The sequence below is a fragment of the Rhinolophus sinicus genome, linkage group LG04, assembly GCF_036562045.2.
Source record: "Rhinolophus sinicus isolate RSC01 linkage group LG04, ASM3656204v1, whole genome shotgun sequence".
NCBI classification, from domain to species: Eukaryota; Metazoa; Chordata; class Mammalia; order Chiroptera; family Rhinolophidae; genus Rhinolophus; species Rhinolophus sinicus.
Window position 1 is genome coordinate 55839920 of NC_133754.1, and position 25108 is coordinate 55865027.

Below are 25108 nucleotides of genomic sequence, written 5' to 3' on the forward strand. Positions count from 1 at the left end.
GACAACTGGATTAAGAAACTGTGGTACATTTATATAATGGAGTATTACTCAGCCATAAAGAAGAATGAAATCTTACTATTTGCAACGATATGGATGGACCTAGAGAATATTACGTTAAGTGAAATAAGTCAGTCAGAGAAAGACAAATACCATATGATCTCACTTATATGTGGAAGCTAAAGAACTGAATAAATGAGCAAAATAAACAGAAATAGTCTCAAAGATATAGAGGAAAAACTGATGGTAGCTAGATCGGAGTGGGGATGTGGATGAGGGAGAAGCGGAAGGGATTAGACAGCATAAATTGGTAACTACAATATTGCCACGGGGATACAAAAGACAGTTTGGGGAATATAATCAATAATGTTGTAAAGATTTTGTAGGGGGTCAGATGGGCACATGTCTTATCAGGGAGACTGCTTCATGGATGGTGTAGATACCTAACCAGTGCAGTGTACATCTGAAGCTGAAGCTGAATAATATTGTATGTCACCCACAATTTAATATATATATATATATATATATATATATATATATATATATATATAGTCATGAGATACAGAGTACAGCATAGGGAATAGAGTCAATGGAGTTGTAATAGATATATACGATGTCAGAGGGGCAATAGATTGGGGGAGGAGGGTTATCACTTTGTGAGGGGTGAAATGTCTAACTATTGCATTGTTTTGTATACCTGAAACTAATTAAAAAACAAAAACAAAAAACACTATGAGGACTCCAATTATAAAAAGTCAACAACAAAAAAACCGCTTTAAATATCATTTATTCTGTCCACTTTTGGCTTTGCCCTCAATCCACGGTCTATCCACATGAGTGTGAGCAGGCTGGACCGAAAGCTGCCTCCTCCACCCCTCAATTGACTGGCCGTGACCCTGAGCATTGTCAGAAATTTCTCATCATGTGTGGCAGACAGGCTTCAGAAAAAGAGAAAGACAAAACTCATATAAAACCAGCCCTATCATCTGAACAAAAAACATCTCAGAGTACCAGTTGGGGAATCATTCATTAATATCAATATCATTATTTCCATCATCATTAATAGCAGATATTTATTGAGCATCTACTGAATATTGGGCTTGACGAATGACAATAACCAGGTAAAATTAATTATTTTAATGGAATTTCTCTGAATATGATGTGTAGATTTTATAGGCTAAGGAATCTTAATGAAGCCTTATGTCTTAAAGTGTTGAGTATAATTTTTTAAGTAAGAATTCTTATCTCTATCTTCTATTGTATGTGCATAGTTTTCTCAAGTTAATACTTGTGAACAATTGTGAACTAAAATAAATTACTTCTTAGAAAAATCCAGACAAATTTTTAACTGTCAGTACACCAACAATTTTACCAGCCTGTAAAGTTTTCTGCCAAATTTTTTAAGATCATTAGAACCTATTAAGTACAGTGTAACCAGCCGCCTAAAGGCAAACTGGAGAGAATCATAATCTCATTTTATTCACATCTTATTTTTCCCAAGTCTGATTCAATTTAAGCTTGGCTAATTCTCTTTCAGATTGACAGCCACTGAATCCTGCTAATAGGCAGAACACAATTCCTCACAAAATGCCCCTACTTTATTCTTTATTTACACATAGCTGAACGAGTTCCCATTCACAGCTTCTGCACTACAGCATTTTCTGTAATGGATACTGCAATGTAATGAAGACTAGAATTCTGAAGTGAAAATAATATTGCTATTTTGTCACTAACCAATTCCTCCAGTCATGTCATCTCCAAAATTATGCTGATAATTTCAACAAGGATGTATGACTCAACAGATATCCCATAATTACTTTTACTTCATTTGTCTCACAGAAAACCCGATCCAACCAGATGAAAGCCACTGAGCCAGAAATGGCTTAAAATGGTGAAAACTTTCTATCACTAATCTTGTCAACTGAAAAAAAAAACAATTTAATGAATTTGTGACACCTAAGCTGCAAATAAAAATATTTGCAGTTATCCAAATTATTATAAATTATTCAAAGATAGGGGGAAAGGGGACAAGGAAGGAAGGAAGGAAAGAAGTAAAAGATAGGGTGAGAGGGAAGGAAGAGAACAAGGAAAGAAGAAGAGAAAAAGTTAGTTGAAGGAGAAATTCTTTGACCTTATTCATGAGTATGGGAGAGGGAAGGGGTGGCCATCAAAATGGCATCACTAAGCCATTCAAGATCGCTGAGAAAATACCCATTGGAGTGGAAAAATATTCAATTCTTTGTTAAGCACACACAGGCGATCCTCTTGCCCTCTTTCTTTCCCCCTTGGATGCCATGACGACTGTCATGTGATCCAGCAAACACAGACCTCTCTAGGGTTGCACCGAGGCCTGAACCATCCGCTCTCTGAAGGGAGCAGGTTGCATTTGTTGATTGAGATGCACAGGGCACCCCAGCTGACTCTTCCCCGTGGCAGTAAGTACCTGCAGAGCACCTGGGAGAAAGCCTACCAGGATCACAGGAAAAAGGTAGGAAAGGCACGGGCCAGGCCCTGGCAGCTCAGGGTGAGGCCCCCAGAGCAGAACCCACAAAATGCCAGGGCTTTCCCTGGAAACCAAAAGCTAATTTTCTTTTCAGAGATGGAATGGTTGAAATGACATTTCCTTAAAAGGCTGGTCATATATGCTGCCATACACTGAAAATTTTATTAAATAGATTACGGTTTTCATGTGCCATCTTTTAGGACTATCCTTCCTCAATTAAGGCATATGTTTATAAAGTACTTAATTTTTCGTAAATGACTCAAAAATTATCATAAGACTCAAAGATCCGAGGGAACTTCTCCCCTCTCAAAACAGCATATTCCAGTGGGGCTGAAAAGCTGATTTTATCTCCATTAGAAGATATATGATTATTTCCATTTTATTTGATGCAAATGTGGATGTCTTTTGAGAAGGTCACCATGTGGTTCCAAAATGGCCTGCTGTGTCTTCTGCCTGTGAGACCTCCGCGGAGCCATCCAATGGCTCAGCGCTCGGCTGGGCATGTCTCTCCACATCTGTGTTCATTCAGTTTGAGAAATGTTCTTAAGAAGAGGTCGCTCTGGCACAGGCTTGCTCTGTGATGATCTGAAGTAATCCCCCCAGGCAGAGGACCCAAGGTTTCTGCAGGATAAGGGGACCCACGCAAGCCTTTCTAGTGCTTGGGTTATGGTGGCACGGTGGCCTCAGGGAGGCTTGGGTGGCACTTACAGCAAGGCTGGCCTGGTTCCCCCATATACACGCTTGGGCCCTGCACCCACTATCCCCTTGAGAGCCTTGCTGAGCGCTCTTCAGCTGTCCCAGGGCTCACCCTCACTTCCTTAGACCTCCGGTCTCCCTAGAAATCTTGTCTGTGTCCTCTAGAAAATGCTCTGTAGCCCCTTTTTCTGCAGTCTCATATCACTGTATGATTAATGTAACAGATTTATTATTTTATCCAGTCTGTGAGTGTGGTGGCTGTGTCCTGTCACCGTGATATTCTCAGTAGCTAGAGCACACAGTACGCACTTAGCTAATAGGTGTTGCTAGAGAAAGATTGTAAAGGGTGTGCATGACAATAATAAATATAAGTCACTTAGCATCAACTCTTTCAATAATAGATAAGGATGTAAACACCCGTGGGTGTTTTGTTGATCATTTTTGTGTACCAGGGACTAGAATCTTGCCCTGGTAAGAGATAGGTGGTCAATAAACAGCCCCAGGTTAAGTGAGTAACCGGGTTCTGTGCTGAGAAACTGTAAGAGAAAGAAGATTTGACACAGTCATTATGGAAAGTGGAGAGCCGATTGAATGGAGAGAGTCAGTGTGTTGACAGTTGGCATGGGCCCCAGGTGTGGTTGGAGAGCATAAATACACACAGCACTGCTGCATGCAGCTCTGCAATGTCCCAGAAACACATGGCCGCTGGGTCTAACAATGGAGTGCTGGCACACCCCATTATGGCTTGTGGCCATCAGCAGGGTGTGGGGCTAGGGAACAGATGAGCCTGGTGCAAGGTGTTAAAGGGAAGGCCACACATCTCACATGGAAGGGAATGAAGTGAAGATGGGGAGCCAGTCAAGGAGAGACCCTGGGAGCCACATAAAGTCGATGAGTCACTGTTGGGCATGGTTGACTAAGGAAGCTTTAAAAAAAAGGGGGGGGGGTACTGTGGGTGAGGAACACTGAAGTACAGCTTCCCAAAGGGGTGGTTTCAAGGGAGGACAATACCTGGAGTCCTGGCAGGGGTTTCCTGGAGAGGAGAGGTCAGGACTTGAGGAAGTCAGAGAATGGAGGGTAAAGGGAGCTGGCAGGCTGCCCCTATGGCATAGAACTTATTTAGGGGAAGACAGGGCTGTGGAGCAGACACTAAAGGCCCCGGTAACGAGGGAAAACATGTGCCTGCAGCAGAATGAAGGGTGAGGAGGAGCAAGGACGGTGAGTGCGGGTGCCACCCCGCTCTTCCTGGAAGCAGCAGTAAATAACCAGCAAGACCCTTTTTACCGCTCCAAGCCTCACCAGTAGGCACGTTCAAACTTGGCTCAGGACAAATTCTTCTACCATGTGAAGAGTAGTGGGGGGTCAGCTCTTTAGAGTAATTTCATTTCTTGGTGCTTAACTGAGAACCCTGGGAATCAAACAAAGGGTCTTTGATGCAGTAGAGGGGAGCAAACAGACTTGGAAGAGAACACTGTGCCCAAAACCAGCTCCAGAAATCAAGTACCTCATCCTCAGCCTGGCATCTCAACAGAGCCTTGTACCTTTCTCCTGAACACACATTTATGCTGAAATAAAATAACCTTAATAAAATACGATTGCTATTGATGTTTCCCTAACTAATAAAATATACATATCTCATCCCTAAACCAGTATCTTAATTAATATGAGAAACTCTAAAGGTGTTCTCTATAAAGTAAGAAATAAGACAAGGACGCCTACTATCTCTTACACCGTTTTAAACTGCGTTGGAGATATTAATCAATGCAAGTAGACAAGACAAATCCACTAGGCAAGAAAATAGGTATCTTTTTCTATTTGTAGATAAAATGATTAAAAATGTGGAGAACCCAAAAGAACCAATGGAAAAACATATAAATTGGGAAAAATAATTGATAACTTCACGTGTATCACAGAAAAAAGATTAATATCCGTGTGTATAAAAAAACTTCTACAAATAAGAAAAATGCAAATAACCCCATATGAAAATGGGCAAGTGATAGGAACAAAAAGTTCACAGAAAAAGAATTGCAAATAGTTCTTAACCTATAAGAAGATTATTAACTTCATTTATAATAGAAAAACGCAAAGTAAACTTGCACTCTAATACCATTTCTCAACTATCAGATTGTCAAAAATCTCCAAACTTGTTGGCAGTGATCTGGTGAGTAAAAGGGCACAGCTCTGGGGCGGGGTTGATTTAGCAATATCTAATAAAATTATATACCCTTTTCCCTTTATCCAGCAGTCCCATTTCTAAGTATCCATTCTAAAGGTACACTGGCAAAAATAGGAAAAGAAATTGCAAAAGATTCTAATTCAGCAGTATTATTTGTCATAGCAAAATTGAACCCAAATGTCCCTCAAAAGTGAGCCAGGTGAAGAAATTACGATGTTTTCATACAGTGAAGTACTATGCAGCTATAAAAAGGAATGGAAAACATCTATATATAGTGATTTCTAGAATATACTATGAAATGAAAAAAACAACGGGGTGAAAAATGTGTAAAATATGCTATGTTTACCTAAAAAAGAGAGGGTGAAAATGTATATATACAGAGGGTGCCAAAAAAATGTATACACATTTTAAGAAAGGAAAAAACTGTATTAAAATTATAATACTGATAACAAAAGATGAATATAAGTCATGTGTATACATTTTTTTGGCATCCCCGGTATATATACATACACCGATAAATATATTTACACATACACACATTATATATGCCTGGGGTGCCAAAAAAATGTATACAAATGGACACTTTGCTCAACGTTGCTCAAACAGTAGTTCTCAGTAATCAGAAGTGTCTGGACACTGATGGTAACCACTTGGAGCATCTCTTGTAATTGCAGAAGTCAAACGTGACTTGTATTCATATTTTGTCATTTGTATTTATTACAATTTTAATACAGTTTTCCTTTCTTAAAATGTGTATACTTTTTTTGGCACCCTCTGTATATACATATACACACACCTATAAATATATTTATACATACACTCATTATATGTATATTCTTATATTTTCAGAAATGAAAGAAATAACTAAAGTTAGAAGATTTGTCAATAGGGAATAGGGTAAAGATGATATAGATAGGTCCCAGACCACTTAGAAAAACAAGTTGACAGATTTGACTTTGAAGCCATGTAAATATTTTACATATTATAAAACAAAATTAAATTTTGAAAGCATTCCAGAATGAGGGTGTTATTCAAACCCTCTCACAATCTAGGCCATTTGCCATCTCCCAGCTCTCCCCATACGTGTTCCATCACCACACACTCCATGGCTTTGATTCCCAGATGCTCATGCATTCATTTTAGACAGACTCAGCTGGTGGAGCTTCCCAATGCTGTCATTTTCAGATTATTAGCTAATAGGTCCCAGTAATTAGTGATCTATAAACAAGTATCTATATAGAAGATGGGGGAATTCCTTTTTATTGCAAATGATAATATATATATATAGCCCTCGTGCACTTATTTCATCACATTTTAAAACATAAATTTCTTTTTTTTGTTTGTACATCTTCTGATAGGAAACGCTGCAGGAATCATTTTGCAGTTAATCAAGGTTTAAGGCACTCATCCTGAAAATATTGCTGGAGGCTCAGAGATGAGAGTGAGGTGGATACAGGGACATAATTCACTGTCTTAAAGGCCTTTGGCAACAGAATACAGAATAGAAATGTCAGCTGGTGGTTACGGTTAATGAATTCTCATTCCTCAGTACCCACTTAATTTTCTGTCTCCACTTGGAAATGACAATGTAGGCTCATTTTTGAGGCCTGCCTGGTTCCTCTAGGGTATATTCACATTTTGAATGAAGTCCTGAGCCTCATTCAGAACTTTCTGCCACAGGCTGACTGGGAATCTTTGGTGCCATGAATAATGACCTATACATGTCCCCAGTGCAAGCAACCCAGAAACTGGGTGGTCTAAGCTCACATTAATTATCCACTAAAAGTGTGCCTGGGGTCCTACCGCCCGCTCTGTGCCGTAGGTCCAGGATGCCCAGCCGCTCGTGGACACCCGTGCCCCGCTGTGTCTCCGCCACCTCCACCTTAACGTCAAGAAGCTGAAGGTACCTTTCAGTGCTACCTCCCAGTTAACTGTCATAGCTAACTAGAAAATGTCAGCTTAAAAACCCACATAAATAGTAAAGAAAGACTCAATAAGGAATAAACAAATGGCCATCAAAGGTAAAATGCTGTGTAGGCAACCAATCAACCTCGTTTCGCCCCAAATGGAGCTGGTGGGTAATTGCATGAGAAATCTTTCTGTAGTCTTCCATCATGTCTTAAGGAAAAGGGAGAGAGGGAGGAGAGGAAATTTGCAGTGGCAATTTATTCAGTGCAGTTCTAGAGTAATTAATTAGCATCATTTGTTAATCTAGACCGTTTCATGACCACCTCAGAATATTTATTTCTTGGACCTTAAGCCATCTAGTGAGAGTAAGAATCACACAGTTATGATGATACTAATGCCTCCAAAAGCAAAATGCTGTGTGCTTTTCATGTGCCTGTTAAGCAGTCATTTCCTAAATGGGCAGAACAAAAGCTAAGTAACAAGTTTTGAGCAAATCAGCAGATCAATCAACTTAAAATCCTAAAGCAAGAGAATTGTTATTTCCTCTGGGTTTAAATCTTTTCTTCTGCTGAACAGTATAAAATATCTCTCTTACAATATAAAGTGACTTCCTCATTAGCCTCCCTGTCATAGGTCAGAGTTTGAGAGGATGACCTAATTTCACAAAGAATTCTATCATCCTCGCTGTTACTTCCACTCTGAGCATATGAAATTTGGCCCCATCCTAATGTCTTTCAATTCCTGGACAAAGGAGCCCACACACGTCACCCTCGTTGCTGAAGCTTGCCACAGCAGCGTTGATGATATTTGAGGAGGCAATGTAAAACCCACAGGGTGCTCAAGTCAAAGGAAGGGTGGGGTGAAGGAATCCTCTGAATAAATGTGTGCGGCAATAGCATGGACACAGCTGGTGCCTCTAAAGGCTCCTTGTGTGTCTGCCCGCAGCTGGAAGAGGAGCGGCTCTCTGTCATTGACAAGGACAACTATCTGCTGCTGGAGAAGGTGTCCTGCATCATGAGGACCAGGGGACAGACGGACAATAGAAATGACTACACACACAGGAGGTAACTGGGGCCCCTGCCACCGGTCAGCGCCATACCTGGAAGGACCTAGAGCACTTGGCTCCAAGGCCTGAGCAGAAGAGTTGCCCATGAACCAGAGTGAGACGTTTCTGTCCTCTCTCAAGCGAGGCATATGCCAGAGAAATCCCTTTTCCACTGTGGTCCATGAATCAAAGTTTTACCAAAGACTTGGCTTCACTCTGGAGGGTTTGGGGCGGGTGGAGTGGGGTTGGGTGCGCCCACTATCCAGTCCTGTGATTAAAACCTGGAGCTCTGGGTCAATCTCCATTTTCCTGGGACAGACGACATTAGATCTAGAATCACTCTCTACCTTAAAGACAGATATTTAACCTGAGTGTAAATCGTTGTTCAGTGCTGCTTACTTTAAAGCTGTAATGAAGGGGCCTACGATTAACAGTTAATCTGAGTTTAATAGTTAATCTGAGGTGTCACTCGGGGAGAAGCTTACCATGCCTCTACTCCTAGCTCCAGAGCTCTGAGATTTTGGCCAGGGGGAGAAGCAGGCCATAAAACAGAGGCTCCTGATCTCTCCCCAAAGGAAGTGACTTCATTTGCAGCAGAGTGTGGAGAAGTCCAAGCCTCATTGGACATGAAGTCAAAGGTATTCAAATTGGGAAGAAGTGAACTGTCCCTATTCACAGATGGTATGATCTTGCATACAGAAAATCCTAAGGAAACCACCTTAAAAAAAGAAAAAGCTATTAGAACTAATACACAAATTCAATAAGGTAACAGGATATAAGATCAATTGTAAGATACAAAAGGTAAGATACAAAAGTCAATTGTATTTTTATATACTTGCAATGAACAATGTAAAATTGAAATTAAGAAACTGACTTCTTAATTTAGAAAGAAATTAAGTTTAATTAAGTTTCTTAATTAAATTAAGAAACTGATTTCACAAAAGCATCAAAATAAACAAAATATTGGGGATAAATTTAACAAAGGAAGTGAAAAACTTATATTCTGAAAACTACAAAATATTTTGAAAGAAATTAAAGAAGATCCAAATAAATGGAAAAAAATCCCTTGTTCGTGGATCAGAAGACTTAATTTTGTTAAGATGGCAATATTCCCCAAACTGAGCTACAGATTCAATGCTATCAGAATCCCAGCTTACTTCTATGTAAAAATTGACAAACTGGTTCTAAAATTCATATGGAATTGAAAGGGACACCAAATAGTCAAAACAATCTTGGAAAAGAAGAACAAAATAGGAGGGGTCATGTTTCCTGATTTCAACTTACTACAAAGCAGTGGTAAGCAAGACAATGTGATACTGGCCTAAGGGCAGACGTGTAGATCAATGGAATAGAATTGAGAGTCCAGAAATAAACCCATGTGTCTACAGCCAATTTATTTTCAACAAAGGTTCCAAGACCATTGAACAGGGAAAGAATAGTGTTTTCAATAAACGGTGCAGGGACAACTCTATATTAATATGCAAAAGAATGAAGGTGGACTCTTACCTCACAGGATATACAAGAATTAACTCAAAATAAATAAAAAACCAGAGGGTAAGGGCAGAGGGGGGGTGGGAGACGAGGGTAAGGGGGATCAAATATATGGTGATGGAAGAACTGACTCTGGGTGGTGAACACACAGTGTGATTTATATATGATGTGATACAGAATTGTACGCCTGAAATCTATGTAATTTTACTAACAATTGTCACCCCAATAAATTTAAAAATAAATAAATGAATAAATAAATAACCTAAATGTAAGAGCTGAAACTATTAAACTCTCAGAAGAAAACATACAGGTGAAGCTTCCTCTTTGACAATGGTCTTAGATATGACACCAAAAGCACAAAAAACAAAAGAGAAAATAGATAAATTGTACTTAATCAAAATTCAAAACTTTTGTGTTTCAAAATCACACTCAAGAAAGTGAAAAGACAACCCACGAAGTGGGAGGAAATATTTGAAAGCCATATATCTAATAATGGAATTGCATGTAGAAAAATGAAGAACACTTCCAGACCAATGATAAAAAGACAAATAACTCAATCAAAAGATGGGCAAAGGATCTGAATAGATATTTCAAAAGACTAATAAGCACATGAAAAATACTCAACATCATTAGTCATCAGAGAATGCAGGTCAAAATCTCAGTGTGATACCATTTCACACCCAATAGGTTAGCTAGAATCAGAAAGGCCTTTTAGGGCAGCCGGTTGGCTCAGTTGGTTAGAGTGTGGTGCTCTTAACAACAAGGTTGCTGGTTCGATCCCCACATGGGCCACTGTGAGCTGCACCCTCCACAACTAGATTGAAACAACTACTTGACTTGGAGCTGATGGGTCCTGGAAAGACACACTTAAAATAAATAACAGTTTTAAAAAAAGACACAACTCGGCAACCTTGTGGTTGAGAGGACGCACTCTAACCAACTGAGCCATCCGGAAGTGGGATTCGGGGAATTGAACTGGCAACCTTGTGGTTGAGGACCCACTGGCCCATGTGGGAATCGAACCGGCAGCCTTTGGAGTTAGGAGCACAGAGCTCTAACCGCCTGAGCCACGGGGCTGGCCCGACAAACAGACCTTTTGACTGAAAGTCACTTGATCCTAAAACCTGTGCTCCATTCTTCTCTCCTTGCTCCTCTGCTCTCCCCTAGCTGATGGGGACCCAGCTTCTCTTGGTCCTTCCTCTCCAGTAGCTCCTTCCTGCATCCAGATGCAGCCACCCGATTCAGTCCTTCTTCACCTCTCACTTGGACCACTGCAGTTGGGCTCCAAGTCGATACCCCTCCAGTCTCATTTCCTCCAATCTGTTCTTCTTCTATTCTCCACAGTGATCTTTCTAAAACGTACGTCTGAATGTGGTTTAAAGCCTTTTGGTGGTCCCCATTACCTTCAAGATAAGTCAGAACTCACTGAGTTGCACACAAGCCCTCCCAAGTCCAGCCTCTGTCAACCTTGCACTGCGCTTCTTTAGACATGTCATGCCACCTGGGATGTTCTTCCTCTCTGTGCTTGCTTGGTGACACCAACTATTCTTTCAAGGCTCTGTTTCAGTGTCACTTCTGATTGCGATCTTGTGCCTGCAGGAAGCCCTGAGCATTCCCATCTCTGTATCCTCAATGCATCTACAATGCCATGTTGCATTTTCTCCTCTACATGTCATCTCCCCTAACTGGGCCATAAGGTCCCTGAGTTCAGGGCTGAAGCCCAGCACCTCTCAATCTGGGCACCTGGAGAAGGATGGGCTCCTAAGTGTTTGTAAAACAAGTAAACAAGAGCAAACACACCTTCTCTGGGAGCCTTTCCTGTCCTGTTGGCACTCAGCCTCATCCTCTTGAATGCAGAATGAAGACTCTGTCACAAGCTTTAACTCTCAGTATTTCAATAAATATCTATGCTGTTTTTTGGAGTTTAAACAGAGGGAACAGAGAACAGGAACTTCACAGAGTGCAAAGAAAAAACAAAATCATTCTGGGAAGGATCACAAACTCAGAGCCGTTGTATCAAGCTCGAAACTGGCAAGAAGACTGGGCAAGAACTGAGAAGTACCAGGACACTCTCATGAAGCATCACGGGAGACAGCAGACATGCAAAGGGAAAAGGTACCTGTGGTTTCTTCTTCATTTTAAATCCATAGCTATCTGAAATTTCTATCCACTTCCTCAGATTCATTAAACATATGGGCTCACTAATTCTTTGCTGTTTTAGGACACTTTATTCTATTGTCAACAAGCGTATGCCAAATGGTCACATCCTAATAATAGAAGACACAGAACAATGACTCAACTGATGAATTCATCCACTATTTACACACACACACACACACACACACACACACACACTTATGAGGAGATAAAAATGATCTCAGCTGATTGATTATAGGTTGTAGGGAAAGATTTGGTGAAAAATAATAACTTGTCAGGATAGTATGCATAAAACTTCATTAGGAAATCATGTGATAATCCTGAATTAGCTGTCACCCACTGTATCCAGAAAAGCAAAGAAAATCAGTAATTTGAAAGAGGTTGCCAGATAATTTAAACTCTAAACTCGCTCTCTTTATCTTATCCTTGTTTCTGGCAACATCATAATTCTGAATGAAGAAAAACGTAATTTTAATTTTGTCATAAATTATCCTGCTTATGACTGTCCCAATGAATCAACTTAGAGTTGTAAAATCTTCATTCAGTTCCTTTAGAGCCATTATGTTGTGGAACATTTTCTCAAATTGCTCGCTTTCCCTTGAAATCTGGTCCCTCGTAGGGGAAAATGCATGATATCAAAGTTTAAATAACCACTCCTGGCCCCAAGCCCCCACCCCTGAGCATGCTACAGGCCCACAGTCTACAATCCCACTATCCTCCCCCAAGGGGTTCTGCCCCAGAGGTCCATGCTGGCCCCACAGGCATTGGAGTTGGTGTTGGCTCTCCCAGAGCTTTTCTCCTTGCCTGGTAGGGACATCGAGAAACCCCAGCCTTCCTGCCTCCTTGCCTTGGACATTTCTTACAGAATCTTGAGGCATGGAAAGAACAAGTGTCTTTGCAAAGATGCATAACTAATAAGCAATTACTGATTACTAAGGCATTCAGTAAATTTAGTTTGTTTCGCAATTTGCATCGAAAACTTGAGCACGTTTCAAATCTTTAGTTTTAATTATGAAACAAATATTTCTTTACTGTAAAAAATAAAACATCATGCAGTACAGAATGTCTAAGTAAAAGGCAGGGTTTCTCTTGGACTGAACTCCCTAGAAGTAATCAGTTACCAACTTGTTTGTGAACATTGACTTTATGCATTATTTGTTTAAACAAAAATGGGATCAGACTCTATGTAGTTTTCTGTAAATTGCTCATTTTATTCAATAATGTATCAAGGGAATAGTTTCCTGTCAGTACATAAAGATCTTTTCCATTCTTTTTTAGCAGTTAGAAAGTATTTTTGTTCAGATGTGTCCTAATTTATTTAATTAGTCCCCTAACTATAGAAATTTAGGTTGTTTCTAGTTTTTCACTATTCCAAATGAAACTATGACAATCATCCTAACTCATATGTATCTTTGTACATATTATTTCTGTAATTTATATTCCTAGAAGTAAAATTGTTAAATCAAAAGGTATGCACATTTAGTTTTTTGATACTGCCAAATTGCTCTCCAAAATGGTTTAGCAATTTGTACCTCTAACTTGCAGTGGCATCAAAATGTCTGTTTCCTCACACTCTTGCCAACACTCAATATTATGCATATTTTAGAATCTCACTCCATCTGATTTCTTCTATAATTGTCTGTTCATACCCTTTGATGAATTTCCTATGGGTGTGTCTCTTTTTGGTATTAATATGTACTAGTAACTGTTTATATATTACCAATGTATACATTTTTCTATTACTGATGTCACAAATTTTTTCCCACCTTATTACTTGTCATATTACCTAAGTTTATTTTTATTTATTTATTGTCATTTATTTATTTTTTTAATTGGGGAACAGTGTGTTTTTCCAGGGCCCATCAGCTCCAAGTCAAGTTGTTGTCCTTCAATCTAGTTGTGAAGGGTGCAGCTCAGCTCCAGGTCCATTTGCCATTTTCAATCTTAGTTGCACAACCCACCATCCCATGCGAGAATTGAACAGGCAACCTTGTTGTTAAGAGCTCTGGCTCTAACCAACAGATCCATCCAGCTGCCTTACCTAAGTTTATTTTTAGATCATCAGATCTGTCACTGTTTTCCTTTATTGCATCTGGTTCTTGGGCCATACACACCCAGAAGGGGCTCTCTCAAGATAAGATTGGGAAAATATCCTCTTATATTTTCTCCTAATACTTTTATAGTTTTCTTGATGAATTTAAAATCTTTAACTAAATTAATATAGAATTTAATAAATACGGAATTTTTATACATTGTATAAGTTAGAGATCACAGTTCATTTTTTTCCTAAATGTATTGCAAGTTACAAATTCAGTTTGCAATATCAAAAATTTTCATATTCTTCATACTTTATGCAAACTGTATCCCAGAGGTTTACAGCAGCTTCCACTACCCGCTTCCTTCCCCCGTTCCCCCAGGCTTACACAAAGGCATTACTTAAGTCCTCACCAGCACAGAAGAAGGAATCACCACCTTGATTGCCAGTAAAATTATGTCTCTTCCTGTGAGTTCTCTTCATCATGAGGCCTTTTTCCATTGGGATCTCATGTTATTTGCATTGCTACCTCTGCTGTTGTCCTTCAGTTTATACCTGTCTGATTTGTTTTTTGACATCATTTTATTTTTCATACAGAGGGTGCCAAAAAATGTATACACATTTTAAGAAAGGAAAAAACTGTATTAAAATTGTAATACTCAATTTATACCGATAACAAAAGATGGATACAAGTCATGTGTATACATATTTTTGGCATCCCTAGTGTTTCTGTGTCCTTTTATTTCAGGTTTGTGTCTTCTAAACAGAACACTGTAATTTTTCTATCTTATCTGAGAGGCTTCCCCCCCTCAGTTTTATCCGTTTACATTTATTGACATAAGTATTGTGTTTGCTTTCATTTCTGGTTTTTTGCTTGTTTTTGTTTTTTTACCCTCTCCCACACCCTCGAGTTTATATTGTTTTCTTTAGCAAATGTCAAGAAAATGCCTGGAGCCTATGGTTCAAATCCAGCCTTCATTCATTTACTTTGACTCTCTTGAAAGTCCTCTTTCATATAACAGGAAATAGATAAAGCCCAACAGATGTTAAGATAAAGCAAAACAAAGAAAGGGAAAACAGAAGCCTCTAGAAATAGGGTTTCCTGCAGCGGACAGCCCAGAGAAGGCGCTTTATTTGAAGTGTCACCAGCTTTGCTGAAGCATTTCGGGCTCGGCCCCTGTGAGGCAGCCCTTAGGAATGGTGCCTTGGCGAAGACGTGCTCAGTGCTTACAAAGACCAGACGGCAGGGAGCCAGGCCAGCCCACTGCCCAGTGCTGGGCCTCCTGCTGAGATTATCACTGCTCTGTGCTTTCCTTCCTCAGGAAAAGACAAACATGGAAACGCATAAGGAAAAAACTGCCAACTCATTGCTTCTGGATCCCTAGTCAGAATTGTGATCTGAGTGTCCCAAATCAAAAGGCAGTTCTGTCACCAACGGCTCTCATGCCCTGTAATAAGTTTCGAAGGCCTTCTGCTTCTGTGTGTCTGTGAGGGAGGAAGGTGGTAACAGGTACGGGACAGAGGGACAGGCTATGGAGTTCCTGTGTCCAAAATCCCCTTCCCTGCTGTTGGGTCTGAGGGCTGTGAATTAGCAGGGCTTGCTCTTTTCCTCCAGGAGCCTCCTGCCTCCCAGCCTTCGAAACATCAGGGGCTTAGTCAGCGTTGAGGTGGTGGTGGTGGTGGGGGGGTGGGTAGCAGAACACATTTTTAGGGGTAGGGCACTTCCCTTTCGAAAGAAAAGCCAAACCAAACTACGCATTTAAAAACTGTAGCTTTAGGGAGGAAAGAACTCAGTTTTATAGGACAAGAAAGTTGGAAAGTGGTCCAAAGAAACTCTAGTAGCTAGCTGCCCTTGACCATGGGTCTGAAGGTCAAATGCCCTCTCCCAGATGTCCTGTCTGCTGCGTCAGGGACCATGCTAGTCCAGTACAGACAGGATATGCTACAGTTTACCCTTAAATTTCCAGCAAATATGCCTCTCATCAGCTTGATAACTGTCAATGCAAAAACTGTCCTTCCCTAGAGCCCAGATCCCTTCTCCTCTCCCCGAGTAGCTCCTCCCAAGGGAACACTACACTTTTCTTAATTTGCTGAAGGGCTACCCTGTCAGCTCTCCTGGATGTCTCAATCATTTGCTTTTTTTAAATTTTTTGCTAGTTTAAATATTAACTTGAAAAATATCTCAAATATTTTGAAGAAAGCGTTTCAACTTTCCTTCCTCCTAATCCTTTTCAAATCATCCTCTTTTATCCCTAACTCCAAAGTGAGCCATTACTTAACTAATTTGGTAACTGCTTTTTACTGAGGGATGATAAGATTTCTATAAGATCATCCAACAAAATCCATTAGGCATCCTGGAATTTACTGGAGCCCTCAGCGAACAGGAAGTATGTATTACTCTAATCTAGGGCTTCAGCCCCAAATACCCCCCCCACACACACACACACATGAGGGAAATAAAAATAAAACAAACACAAATGATCTCCAGGAGCAGCAGTTAAATGTTTATGTGGTTAGTGCAGCATGGCACCACGGGGACGCAGGGCCATGAGACTCACTCCAGGCTCAATCAGCCCCGTTGAACCTCCATTGCTAGTTTGTAAAGAGGGGACATGAACCACCACCTAGAACTCATGTCAGGGTTAAATGAGTAGCGTGTGCAAAAATGATTTTAAAAGTGCCTGGCATTTACTTGGCAAGCAATTAATTGTTTCTTTCTTTCCTTCTTCACTGTATGCATCTGCCACACCGAATAAAAACACTAAATAAAAACACAGACTAGAAAAGATATCTGAACCCTGTGTTCTTTGCAGCACTATGTATAATAGCCAAGACATGGAAACAATCTGAGTGTCCATTGACGGATGAATGGATAAAGACACTGTGGTATATATATATATATATATATATATATATATATCTGTGTGTGTATATATATATATATATATATATATATCTGTATATATATATATATATATATATATATATATATATATATATATATATATGAATATTATTCAACCCAAATCATAGTGAAACCTTGCCATTATAGATGGACCTCAAGGGCATTATGCTAAGTGAAATAAGTCAGACAGAGAAAAACAAATACTGTATGATCTTTCCTATATGTCAAATCTTACAAAAAACCCCCCCAAAACACAGAAAACAGATTAGTGGTTGCCAGAGGCAGGGGGAGGCGGTGGGTGGTTGAAAAAATGGGTGAAGAGGTTCAAAAGGTTAAAAAAAAAAAGTAAAGACAGAGCCTTTAACATTTATGCAAACCCTAAATTTCTGTTTATTGAAAATCATTGATTAAGAACATGTGAGCAAGTAGTATCTTAAGACATTTACCCACCTTAAGGATTTAGTGTGTATGGTGTGTGTGTGTGTGTGTGTGTGTGTGTGTGTGTGTGTGTTGGAGAAGTGGGTGTGGAAATAAATGGGATAATGAAAAAGTAGAGGATGCTGTTAAAGTTATTTCCATTCTTTCATGACAGTATAGAACCAGGATTAGAGTTACATTTTTACATAAGTAGTTGGAATTAAGAGTTTAATTATTAAAATATTCCTATATCATCAGTTAACAAGTTTCATTGAGAACCTACTATACATTGAGCACTCAGCATAGCTCCCAACAGGGATTTGTTATTTTAGGCTTATAGTTAGAGCTGAAAGAGAATCTAATAGGTTCTATTTAAAGGTTTTAACCATTTAAGATAATGGAAACATCTTTAATGTGGCTTATTTTAAGCCACAGGAATCCATCACTGTGTTTACTGAGGTGGCTTTTCAATTTACACCTTGAGCAATATACAGGCTTTGGGAATATTTTTGATTATATTGGCCACTCCTTGATGGGTTGTTTGCCTGATTATATCTTAACTATATTGTGCAAATAAATAAAACTCTAAGAATTTACCTAGTACTTTAGTATGTGCGTCACAGCCACCATACACTGTGGAAGTTAAGGTAAGCAGATAGTCTCTGGTGGAGGAGAGGGCAGTGAGCCTTAATTCTTTTCATGTGCAAATGATTTCATAGCAGAGAAAAGAACTCTAATCTACCTCTTTCCCTGATAGACATGCAAAACTAGTTCTCACTACCCTAGACTTTATTCATAGATGATTCCCAGAACAGCCTTCAGAGAGGGATGAGGGAAATAAAAGAAAAGAAAAACCAACAACAACTAGGGTTTGGGTGACATTCTGAAGGCACTGTACATCCAACACCAACAAGCAAACAAGGTTTAAAGTGCAAGTGTAGAAGCACTGATTTAGTGTAAAAGTACTACGATGCATTTTAGAAAGATTTTCAACAACAAAACTGTAATAATAAAAGATTTTCTGATTATTTAAATAGACATTTCTCCACAGAAGATGTATCAATGGCCAATAAACCTACGAGAATGTGCTCAATATTATTAGGGAAATGTAACTCAAACCCACAAGACCTAACTTCATACCCACTAGTTGACTTGAATCAAAAGACAGAAAATAACAAGTGTTGAGGAGGGATGTGGAGAAAGTAGAACCCTCATCCTCTGCTGGTGGAAATGTAAAATGGTGCAGCCACTTTGTGAAACAGGCTGGTTGTTCCTCAAAAAGTTAAACATAAAGTTACCGTATAACCTAACAATTCCACTCCTACCCGAGAGAATTGAAAACATACATAAAAACTTGTATCAGAATGTTTATAGCATTATTTGTAATATCCAAATAGTAGAAACAACCCAAATTTCAATCAACTGAAGAACAAATAAACAAAATGAGATATAACCATACAATGGAATATTATAAAATCATAAAAAGGAATAAAGTTCTGACACATGTTACGTTAGATAAGGTAAACCTTAAAATCATTATGCTTAAAGAACCTGGGTACAAAAGGCCGCATATTGTATGATGCCATTTACATGAAATGTCCAGAATAGGCAAATCCATAGAGACACAAAGTAGATTCATAATTGCCAGGGGTTGTGGGAAGACGAATTGGGAAATGATAGCTAAGGAGTATGGGTTTTGGGAGGGAGGGGTGATAAATTCTAAAATTGAATTTGGTGAAAGTACACAACTCTGAATATACCAAGAACCACTGAAATATGCACTTTAAAAGGGTGAATTTTATAGCATAGAATTACATCTCAATGAAGCTATTTTTTTTAATTGTATAATTCTAAATAAAGTAGAATTATCAATGAATTGAAATACTCCATTTCCCATGCACTTTAGTACACTGATATTTTACTGTCCTTGCCTAAGGAAGGTGTTTGTTCCAATTTGTGTTTTTGATCCAGCAGGAACTGAAACTGAACTTCAGCAAGGCCACATCCAAACCTGGACCCAAAAAGTGAAGCAGGAAGGGAGGACTCAGAACAAAAATTGGAAAAAGAAGACAAGTCTGAGAAGTGATGATGGGGAAATGGCCAGGTTGCCATGGGCTCCCAATGCCCAAGCCACTGCTGGTCCCCAGGGGTGCTGGCCAGGTCATCTCCACTGTTATCACACTGAGGACAGCTGTACATGTGCATGAGGCAGCACTCTAAAATGGTGTGTGTTTACACAATGTACTCGACCAGATGATTTAGCAAAACTATTTTTGTGCTTCTTAGGCTGATAGCTGGAAACAAATTATGCACAGTAACATTGGGAATTCAAGGATTTTGAATTTAATTCATTTTCTCTAGCTAATATTTATTCTGTTTCCATATTTTGTGCTGTTGTGGATGTGTTCATAATTCCCAGATGGATTTGTATAATTTACCTTTAAAAAGCTGTGATTATTACCTTAACACATATCTAAGTAAATCAGATGAAAACTCTTTAATATGATAAAACTAAAAGCTAACTCCAGAATACATAACCTAAGATGTAAAAGGAGTCAGTGGGTCCTGGTTAGAGTAATTAAGTGTGGCTAAGAGTATCTCAGAAACTGTTTACTTTCTCAGTTATGCCCAGGTAAGATCATTCTTAACCTATTCCACAACAATTAATATCTATCTTATTGTTAGTGCCTCAAAAACTGATTAAAAGACTCATATAACCTTCATTCATTTATTCAACAATCTCTGTGTATGTGCCAGGCACTAGGGCAGCCTGGGACTCAAGATGAGAAAGACAGATGTGGTCCCTGCCTCATGGACCAAGAGGTCCCTGCCTCTTGGTAAGGTCACAATACCTAATTACTCTTCACTATATTTAACTCATGCTATAGATTTAAGTTGAATTTGCTACTAAAAACATAAAGGAGAGGGAGATCTAAGATGGCGGAATATATACACACTATGCCTGATTCCTTCCATGAACAAATTAAAATTACAAATAAATTATAGAACAATCAACCTGAGAACCACAGAAGTTTTATAGCTAAAGATATAAAGATGCCACATTGAGACTGGTAGGAGGGGCAGAGATGCGGAACTGCTAACCCCAAACCTCTGTGTGGCGGTTGAGAACCAGGAGGGATATCTCAGCTGTGGAGTTTCCCCCCAGAGGAGCGAGGGAACCCAGGCCCACACTGGCCTCTCCAGCCCAGAGTACTGGTGCTTGGAAAAGGAGCTACCACAACATCTGGCTGTGAAAAACAGTGGGGATTTCAGCCATCTAGGTGGGACGGAAGACTACAGGAAACCCAGGCATCCTCTTAAAGGGCCCGTGCATAGACTCTTTCACTCCCAGGCACTCACCTTGGGTTCCAACGGAGGGAGAGTAACTCGGGGGGTGTCAGAGACATATGGAGGAGGCAGGCTGAGTTGTGTGGCTGCAGGAAGAGGGCTGGAGGACAGTCACTATTTTCCCTGTGTGAAGTCCCACTCCCATGCAGCCAGGGAGGCAGCCATCATCTTTAATGCGTTAATCCCAACCCCTACGTTTACGGCCAAATCTGAATCTGATTGGTCTGGTGAACTCTGGGGCTCCACCCTGTTGATTCACTGGGACTCCGCCCCACTCAACTTCCCTAACACCCAACACCAGAGGCACTTTCTCCAGGAGCAACCAATCCTGCCCGAATTGCACTCTTTCCAGGAAAACTCTCAGAGTCTGACAGAGCCCAAGCAGGTAGCGACTGGCCTCAGTGTGTTTTGAGACTTTTGCTGAGTAGCTTCAGGCTCAGTACTGGCACCAAACCAGAATTTACATTAACCTGGTGACCACAACTCTTCCCAGTCTAGTGACTCCCCGAGGCTCTGCCTCACTTAACTCGTATACTACATAAGGCTTTATCAGTGGCTGAACCTTAAGGTGGCAACAGGTGTTGGGGTGTTTTGGAATTTTTGTAGAGCTACCCCGACCCAATACCAGTGGCAGACATCTTCAGTTCAAAGCATGGCCTCTCCCACACACCTCCAGGGTTAACACAGGCAGTGAACAATCACAGATCACTTTGTAGATTTTACCAGGTAGTCCCTGGCTGGTCACAGGCAGTGGGTGACCTGGGCCTGCACTGGAGCCCCTCCCAAGAGGCCCCAGAACCAACATACTTAGAAGTTGGCTTCAGACCATAGCAGAGCACTTCCCAATTAGCCCCACAAGTGGCACACACAAAGGGTGGTCTCAACAGGAACCGGGGCCCTCTGGGGCAAATCCCACTCAGTGGGGGTAAGCCCCTGTACAGCTGCCTGTAAGCTGTGGATGTAGCCAAACCCCACAGTCAATCAGACTGAGGGTTAATCCCTCCTATTGACATGCAAACAGTAACCAAGGCTCAACTATAACAGGAGGGCCCACAGAACCCACACAAGGGACACTCTTAGAGCACCCGGTGCAGGTGACTAGGAAGACTGTGTCCCATAGGGCACCTACTACATAAGGCCACCTGGCCAAGACTGGGGGACGTAGCAGATCTACCTAATACATAGAAACAAACAGAGAGGCAGCCAAAATGAGGAAACAAAGAAACATCCTAAATGAAAGAACAGGAGAAAACTAAAAAAAAAAAAAAAGAACTAAACAAAATGGAGACAAGTAAACTATCAGATACATAGTTCAAAGCAATGATTATAAGGATGCTCAAAGAACTTATTGAGAACTTCAACAAAGAGATAGCAAGAATAAAACAAGACATAGAAACCATAAAAAAAAAACCACTCAGAAGTGAAGAATACAATAACTGAAATGAAGAATGCACTAGAAGGAATCACCACCAGCAGACTAGATGAAACAGAGGATCAAATCAGTGATTTGAAAGACAAGACAGCACAAAACACCAAATCAGAGCGGCAAAAATAAAAAAGAATCCAAAAAAATGAGGATTTTATCTGAAGAAATCCAAATGCTACCTCGAGGGGATGTATGCAACCATATGTTCATTGTTTCCAATGGCCAACATGTGGAGGCAGCCTGGGTGTCTATCAATGAATGAATAGATACAGAGGAGATAGTACATATATACAACGGAATATTGCTTGGCCAGGGAAGGGAAGGGTTCTTGCCATCAGCAGCGGCATGGATGGACCTGGAGGGAATTGTGCTGAGTGGAGTATGTCAGACAGAGAAAGACAGACGCAGTGAGATTTCGCTTATATGTGGAAGCTAAAGGGCAAAATAAACAAAACAGAAATAAACTCATAGATATAAAGAACATTTTGATGGTTACCAGATGGGAGGAGAGTTGGGGATAAGTGAAAAAGAGAAAGGGATTAAGAAGTACAAATTGTTTGTTACAGAGTAACCAAGGGGATGTAGGGTACAGCATAAGGAACATAGTCAATAATACTGTAATAACTATGTGTGGTGTCAGATGGGTACTAGATTTGTTGGGGTGATAGATGGGAAGGGGTTGGGGGGCACGGTGTAAAAAGTGAAGGGATTAAGAAGTACAAACTGATAGTTACAAAAAAAGTCATGGGGATGCAAAGTACAGCACAGGGAATATAGTCAATAGTATGGTAATAACTATGTGTAGTGTTAGGTGGGTACTAGACCAATGAAGGACCACTTCTTAAATTATATAAATGTCTAACCACTATGCTGTACACCTGAAATTAATTAACATAATATTGATTGTCAATTGTAATTGAAAAATTGAAAAAGGGGGAGAGCAAGGTGAAGGGGAGTAAGAGGATCAAATCTCCAGGTATGAAACAAGTAAGTCACGGGGATGTGATGTGCAGCCTAAGAAACATAGTCAGTAATACTGTTACAGGGTGATAAGATGTCTGATGGTTGTTGGGCTTATCATGGTGATCACTTCTTTAAGTGTATAAATGTTGAATAACTGTGGTGTACACTTGAAACTAATATAATGTTGTATGTTAGCTATATTTTAACAAAAACCTTTTTAAAAATAAAATAAAGGAGAAGAAAAAGAAACTACTTTCATTCCTTTATGCACAAAGCCTTCAAAACATACTGAAAGGTGAAAAATGAGTCTTGTTTCAGGTTTCTGTATCTAAACAGAATCATCCCAGGTCTGTTACTGCTCCTTGCAGGCAGGCCTTTTACTCAATGGCGTTTAAAATCATGGACCTGGAGTCAGACAGACATGGATGTGAATTTTGACTCTTCAGGTGAATCACCAAGTACCTTTGAGCAGATGACCCACCCTCTCTGAAACCCTCATCCCTAGAGCAAGGTACTGCTAGAACCTGGCTGGCACCTGGGCGCTCGGCCTTCGGTGCACTGTGGGCTGATCCTCAGGACTTCTCCAGGTTCCCATTGTGAAGCCTCAAAACGGGCACACTACTGTATTAAGAGTCCACATCAGGGCGAAACTGGTTAGAAAAACGGCCTCTCAGTAGCAATTGTAAACTTGGTTGAAAGCCCTCATATTTGTGCCTCCTTATTAACCGTGGCGATCTGGGGTTCACAGCAGCAGCACTTTCTGACTGTATTGTCTGTGCTTTTTGTGCCTTGATCCTCACCCCAATGACCACATGACTCCCAGAGTTGTGTTTTAGACTGGTCTTGTCCTGAAAACCCCCAATGCAATGAAATTTAAACAATCTATCACAGATACGGAAATGTTGCTATTTGGTCATGAGAATATTATTCTCTTTTTCCACCTGCCACTTCCCAGAGAACCACTTTGTAAAGACTGCTGAATTACTCCAGGTGGTCAAGAAGTAGCTCTCTTTGTTGGATAACAGACATTTTTACAAGTCTTCCCGTTACAGGGTGATTTCAGCTCTTTCCTCTCTGAACTTTGCTCAGAGAGTATGTAGTCAGCAAAAGGGTCTTATTCCAGACATACCCCTTAGAGTGAAAACTGGCCATTCAGGAGCTCTGATTTTTGAAGATAGCTTGAGAAAGCAAAGTACATACCGGGTATGTTTTCAGGTAAAGAGATGTGTTTGTCCCATATTACACTGTGCATCAAATTAGTTTAAATGTATCAAGTTTTGAAATACTTTTACATCCACAGGCATATAATGAATGAGAACAGTGTGGGGGGAGGAAAGGAGGAGGAGGAGACAGGAGGAGGGGAAGGGGAGAAGACGGGAGAGCGGGAGATGGAAGACGAGAAGGGGGAGCCATGCTGGGCCAGCCTGTGCTGGGTGCTGTGGCCCAGGCTGGCACTGGGTGAGGCAAGGAGAGGCCTTGTGCAGAACGGACAAGCTGCTCCCCTCAGGGTATGGAGGGCCTGACTGCACTTGGGGACCTAAGAGTGAATGCCTCCTTCCTTCATGGCCCCTGGGCCCCTCTGTATTACCCAGCCCCCAGTGAGAGCTCCACAATGCAGTGGCCACGCTTCCTTTTCTCAAGGACAGTGAGATACGGGCCTGCCAGAAACTCCAAAGTCTATTTGGGGCCAATTTTGTCAAGTTTTACATTACTCACCCTCTTACTTGCTGCTAAACCAGCCAAAGTTGCCTGAAAGGACCATATAAGGCTGCCTTTGGGGTTCCTGTATCTCAAATGAAAAAGAAGGAGGTCACTATAAAGGGCAGTCCCCTCTCTTTTGGCCTTGGAATACATGTAGGCCAAGTAGATAGAGTCCTGAATGTGAGGGAATATTTCAGAAATGCAGATGTGGGCAGCTGGATGAAGTATCCAGGCCCTTTCAGTGCTGAAAGTCTGTAACTTCTTATTTCACAGAATGGTCATCTGGCCTGGAGATTAGCAGAGAAAGCAAACTCCTGTGAGCTAAACTCAAGTTCCACAA

General features: G+C 40.5%; 1 protein-coding gene across 4 annotated transcripts; it reads left to right on the forward strand.

The window, feature by feature from the left end:
- The first annotated feature begins 2321 nt into the window (after nucleotides 1-2321).
- CFAP97D2 (CFAP97 domain containing 2) lies at nucleotides 2322-20050 on the forward strand. Of its 4 annotated transcripts, none has more exons than XM_019742044.2 (5): nucleotides 2322-2485; nucleotides 7195-7275; nucleotides 8226-8344; nucleotides 11740-11931; nucleotides 19305-20050. In XM_019742044.2, the coding sequence occupies exons 1-5, from the start codon at nucleotides 2396-2398 to the stop codon at nucleotides 19309-19311; spliced, it is 489 nt and encodes a 162-aa protein (XP_019597603.2). In that variant the 5' UTR covers nucleotides 2322-2395; the 3' UTR covers nucleotides 19312-20050. The 4 variants fall into 4 exon arrangements, with proteins under 4 accessions (XP_019597603.2, XP_019597602.2, XP_074185671.1 ...); XM_019742043.2 differs by having other exon boundaries at nucleotides 2329-2485; nucleotides 19302-20050; XM_074329570.1 differs by having other exon boundaries at nucleotides 2341-2485; nucleotides 11749-11931; nucleotides 19302-20050.
- Nucleotides 20051-25108: the final 5058 nt, after the last annotated feature.

What these genes read in the sequence shown, in the direction of transcription:
- CFAP97D2 (XM_019742043.2), top strand. Translation starts at nt 2,396, where the DNA reads ATGCACAGGGCACCCCAGCTGACTCTTCCCCGTGGCAGTAAGTACCTG. An exon ending in ACCAGGATCACAGGAAAAAG is followed by an intron (nt 2,486 to 7,194) that starts GTAGGAAAGGCA and finishes TCTGTGCCGTAG; the next exon opens with GTCCAGGATGCCCAGCCGCT. An exon ending in AATGACTACACACACAGGAG is followed by an intron (nt 8,345 to 11,739) that starts GTAACTGGGGCC and finishes TGTTTTTTGGAG; the next exon opens with TTTAAACAGAGGGAACAGAG.